The 5,464-nt window shown below is 37.4% G+C and overlaps 1 protein-coding gene across 1 annotated transcript in view; it reads left to right on the top strand.

The window, feature by feature from the left end:
• BTF3L4 (basic transcription factor 3 like 4) overlaps positions 1 to 5,228 on the top strand; it is a 9,333-nt gene extending 4,105 nt beyond the window's left edge. The window contains exons 4-6 of the mRNA XM_008640742.2: positions 226 to 427; positions 1,841 to 1,900; positions 2,769 to 5,228. Coding sequence (XP_008638964.1) covers positions 226 to 427; positions 1,841 to 1,900; positions 2,769 to 2,815 — 309 coding nt within the window. The 3' untranslated portion in view covers positions 2,816 to 5,228. The remainder of the gene's footprint in view (positions 1 to 225; positions 428 to 1,840; positions 1,901 to 2,768) is intronic.
• The last annotated feature ends 236 nt before the right edge of the window (positions 5,229 to 5,464 follow it).

Below are 5,464 nucleotides of genomic sequence, written 5' to 3'. Positions count from 1 at the left end.
GTGACTGTGAAAGGCAGTGGCTTAACCTGATGTGGTAATGCTTTGCTGTTGGAGCTTTGAATTTAGATGGTGTTAGTTCTAGGTGCTTTTATCGTGGTTATATTATCCTTTAGGAGGAGTGCTAGTTCTGTAGTTTTTAATATTTCAAATCTAGATTTTTGTTATTATGGTTGTGTAACAAGATGCTGCAACACTTTGGTAAATGTTATTTATATATTTAAACAGGTGAATATGATAAAAGACGATGGAACAGTTATTCACTTCAACAACCCCAAGGTTCAAGCTTCCCTCTCTGCCAACACTTTTGCCATTACTGGTCATGCAGAGGCTAAACCGATCACAGAAATGCTTCCAGGCATCTTAAGCCAGCTTGGTGCTGACAGCTTAACAAGTCTCAGGAAGTTAGCTGAACAATTCCCAAGACAAGGTAGGTCTTTTTGGCATCTTTCATAGCTGACTTAAAGGACATATGAAGTACTAAAAGTTTTAACCCAAATTTAACAACAGCATGTGACTTAAAAAGTAATCAGGAATGTGTGTGCTTTCACTCATTTGCCACTGTTGTGGAAGTAGAGGGTGGGGGAGGAATTTTTTTTAATCTTTGTTGATTCAAGATTATATAGGCAGGCCCTGATTTAAAAGAAATAGATACGTCTGGCATGCTGTGATTGCAGGTGTACAGCTGTGTGTGGCAGAATGCTTAGGGGAAAGCAAGTTCATGTTTTTACTTGGAAAAACTCAACCAGTTCTTTTTGTCAGGGAATCTATTCTGTTTTCTTTGTTCATTAAAAACGTATTTGTATTGGAGTTATAGAAGAAGAAATACGTTCTTCTGCTCTACAATTTACTTTGGAATTCAGTCAAGACTTTAAAAAACTAATTAAAAATCAAAGTTTTAGTGGAAAAATAAAAAAGCCAAATCACAGTTATGCATGTGATTCTTTATTTTCTATTAATTTTAAAACCATGGGAGCATGGCTAGAGGGGTGTAGGCAGTATAACTAATACTGTAATTTTAGTTAAAAAGTGAAGATCAGGTACAGTTCCAGGTTAGATTGTTACAGCCATCAGACGACTGTAGTTGGATGTGTAGTCGTCTGTGTGTGGAATGGAACATACATCACCTGTGCTAATGTTTTCAACAAAGAGTTGTTCTTTTAAATCAATTTGAATGTCTTCCACAATCATGTTCAGAGTTTGAGTGAAAGTAAAGGGTTAGTTTTTCTTCTTTAGTAATGTGTAAAATACCTTTTAAAATTTAGAGAGATCATCATTAGCATATCTCTTTTGATGCAACCTCGGTCCCAGTAGATGCTGTGCTTTCTTTAGGTAGTACAGGAAGTCAGACCAGTGAGAAAAAGTACTTCTATTTTTTTAGTTCTTGCATTTCTCTAGGTTACTTGGGACTGAGAGAGATGAGGTTTGATGCAGGACAGTTGATCTGGAAATATTTTTCCTACAGTTGTAGCCCCTTGGTATTTGAATCATGCGATATGTTGGTCACTGATGGGTACCACATTATTGTTGTATTCAAACATGTGACTTCACTTAGAAGATTAAGTCATGCTGGGGCTTTTCTTTATCATCTGATCTTCTGCAAGCTCTGTGTGAATACCCCGTAGCATCTGAAAATGGCTCTACTAACACTTTGCTGTGAGAATGTCCCCACGGAAACCTTTTGGTCATGCTGTTAACTCCCAATACCTGGTCATTTGTATGTTTGTCACTGTTGGGGATTGGGGAAATGCTTGCTTTCTTCATGTGTATGGTTTTTATTTTGCTGTGTGAGTGTTTCTAATTCTGTATCATGAGAACTCAGCACCAAATTTCTTTTTTTTAGTGTTGGATAGTAAAGCACCAAAATCGGAAGATATTGATGAAGAAGATGATGATGTCCCAGGTAGATACATACACACTTTTATGTCCACTTAATATGTAAATATTTTGATTTATTCATTTAAATATGTAGCTTTTGATGTGATTGTACTCCTTGGTTGCTAAGGGAGGCTTCTTATATAGGACAGCATTAAAACATGACTTGGGATTCCAGCTTTTGAAAAAGGGATTACCTTGTGCAAATACCTTAATTATTGAGTGAAACTAGGTTAAAATATTTTCAGTGAGGTTGAACCAGGTATCTAAATATCCAAACAGGGGTTTAGGACTGCAAAATGACATAATTGGCATAGTTATCAGGTTGTTTTTATATCAGGGTCTGGAGTGGGAATTTCTATTTCTGTAGTAGAAGAGAAAAGGCTTATGTCAGTGTCTGAAAGTAAATATGGGAAGTTCTTAATTTAATCAATGAATAACTATTTTATCAATCACCACATTCTACTGTATCCATCAGAATGGTGTGTTAGCTAAAACAACATATATGACCAGAGATTGAATTCCTCGTGCCTTGGCACTGGTCTGTTTCTTTGTGACCTTGCATAAAATTAAATTCTCTAAAACGTCAGGCATTCTTTAAAGAATGCTGATGCTCAAAACTCAACTGCAGCTAGTAGAGCACTTCTGAAAATCAGCTCTTAATCACTTAATGTTAGAATTTTCACTCTTGGAGTGTTTCTGCATTTCTAGTTCTTTGTGTATGTTTAAACAAACAGTATTTTCTAAAGCCCTTTGAAATTTGCCCATAAAGAATTGGTTTCCCTAAGTGTAATTAAGTACTACTTAACCTTTCCTGTAATTATATGCATTTTCATTAAACTTACAAAGGTAATCTTACTGGGCATTACTGTATTAAATATCTTCATCTTTTTCAGATCTCGTAGAAAATTTTGATGAAGCATCAAAGAATGAAGCTAACTAAAACATTAATAGTTCTGGAAGCTGGCATGGACTAGATTTAAGAAATCAGCTATGTGGTTCCAAAGTTTTAAAGAAACAGAGAACATCATCTGTTAATAGTTCAGTAATATAAATATTTTGTATTTTTATGATGCTGTTTGTTCAGCATTTTCTGTCAGTTGATTTTGCATTTTGCACTTACTCCCAGGATCTACTCTTTTGGTCAAAAAGAAATGTCAGTGCAGTTTGAGGGGTGTGTGTATGTGTGTGGGTGTACGTATAGTGGAGAACAAATTGGAGAACACATATTTAACCATTTACCCTTTTCCTTTGGAAGTAGAAATAAAATGAATCTTCAGCATCGTTACTTTGATTATCACCAAACAGTGCACAGAAGGGAGTTAAGATTAACGTTTTGTCCACATTTTGTGACCTGAAGACATTACACCATTAAAACTTGGGGTTAATTTGCTGTTACCTATTGTACTTGCAGGTGTGTTTCTCAATGTACACATATTTATCATCAACATTGTGTTCATCCCAGGTTTTAGGGGAGATGAGCTGTTTTAGCGGCTTGTTTGGTGCAGTAACATTTTAAAAATTTGGTCTCATCAAAGTGTGCTTTTTTTTAGACTTTTTTTTTTTTTTTTTTTTTTTTTTTTTTGGTCTCTAAGGTTGTGATACAAGCTGGTATTTGGCTCCTTCCATGTAGACGTAGCAGTATGTTCTCCTGTTGGTTACTAAAATACTTCCCAGTCAAAAGAAAAACACCTTGGTTCTCTACTGTCAGATCACTTCCTAAGCTTGGAGGTCTGGTTGGTAATAGTCCAGTGCATCAGTTTTGCACAGTAACAGGTTTTTGCTTGAATAACTTCAAGCTGTTCTCTTGGCATGACTGCATTTACTAGCAGCTGATGATCCACTCTCATTCTTAGGGCCCTAGGAGCTAAATGCACTGTGTGAGCAATGTTTAGGGTGGGAGAAAAGAGTTGTTGATGCTTTGCCCTGCTGCCTGCTGGGCAGCCTGTGCAGTGACTAGCTCTAAAGGGATTTTTTTTTTTTTTTTTTTTGCCTATAACTTACCTTGGCCTATAACCTACCTCTAGGTTTGGTGTCATCTGTAGTAGCTTCTTACAAAATGCAAATGCTCCTCAGGCATAAGGAGGACATTGGGAGGTACTGTTGGTACAGTGCAGTATTTATGACCTTTCTTTAAAATGCTTAATGTGAAGCTGTTTTCTCAGAGGCTCTTTCAAGGTTCTTGGTGTAATGTGCATTACAGTATAGTTAGACATCATTGTAACTTCTGTCAAGGGCAGCTGTGGCTTACAAAAGCCACTTTGTTTTTTTTCTCTACATCTGTCACTTAACTATGGCTTAATTGGAACATATCAGCTTTTGGTGTAGGCTCATATGCTAGAGAACTGTAATAGTACAAGCAAACAGTCCATGAGTTCTGGAGACTTCGTGAACCCACAGAAGTAGAGCTGTAGTGGTTCGTCAGCTGAACTCCTCAGTTCATTTTCTAGGCTTCGTTCAGTTTTTCCTGTTATATTTTATATACTACATGGATCTTACTACAAAATAAAATAACAGTACAAAAGAGGAAATGCTCCCTCCTGTGTGTTGTCTGCTCCTCCCACCAGCCCTGGCTGAGGAAGGCAGGTGGATGCTGCAGCTGTTTGAGACAGCACTGCATTCTTGGTGGCAGTGACCAAGGAAGACATGTAGGGCTAGGGAGGGTCCCATTAGAGCTCTAGGATTTCACACTCCCTATACTCACTCCTATTTTCTCTGTGGTGTTGAATGAAACTTTCGTTTGTGGTATGGCTGATCAGCTGTAGATGATTTGTTCTGTTTATAAGAAGGAGATGTCTCCACAAGTGTGTGCTCAGGCACGTGGAATTGCCTTCTGCTCCCTCTGTGAGCTCAGGGAGCAAAGGAAGGACACGAGGCAACAGGTATTTGCAGTGTTCCTCTGTTTGCTTAAGAGGTACAAGTGAAGAACCTTTCCATTTAGCAACTCTACTGAGTTGATACATGGGACACCCCCTTCCTGAATACTAACCAGATACTGAAAATTCCTGCTTGTTCCTTCTGATGTAGGAAGTACGGCAAAAGTAATTTTGTGAGAGACTAAAAGTAAGCCTTGGAAACAATGATGCTGTAAGTTTATATAGCTGAACTTCGATTCCTACAAAATACTGATTTCGTTTTTGCTCTTGAATTTACATGTTAAACCCTCAAATTTTTCCTATGTTGATAACCAGTAAACCAACTAACTATGCTAGCTTACGTAGTTACATTATCTTCAGTTTTTTCACTGTCTCTGGAAACAGTCAACCACTTATGATTTGCTGCTGGAAATACTAGAGCTTATCAATCATTAAACTGATTTTAATTAAAAGTAGCCCATCGAGGCTGTTGTGGGAAGAGCTCTTTTTTCTTTTGTATTTATTCATGGTGTAACACAAACAGTGTTTGTATGTGGTGATGGAAATGCCAGGTTACTAAAAATAGTTTTGGGGAGCGTTGGTAAGTAAAAACTCCCCACATAAAGGTGAACATTAAGTTGTTCTTTGCTTGGCTTGAAGCACGATAACCACCATACTTCTGAAGCCCTTGTGCTTACTTGCTCACTACTAAACTCTGCTGGCATATTAAAGATACT

Source organism: Corvus brachyrhynchos, unplaced genomic scaffold, assembly GCF_000691975.1.
Source record: "Corvus brachyrhynchos isolate BGI_N302 unplaced genomic scaffold, ASM69197v1 scaffold48, whole genome shotgun sequence".
NCBI lineage: Eukaryota > Metazoa > Chordata > Aves > Passeriformes > Corvidae > Corvus > Corvus brachyrhynchos.
This window is presented reverse-complemented; position numbering and strand designations above follow the sequence as displayed.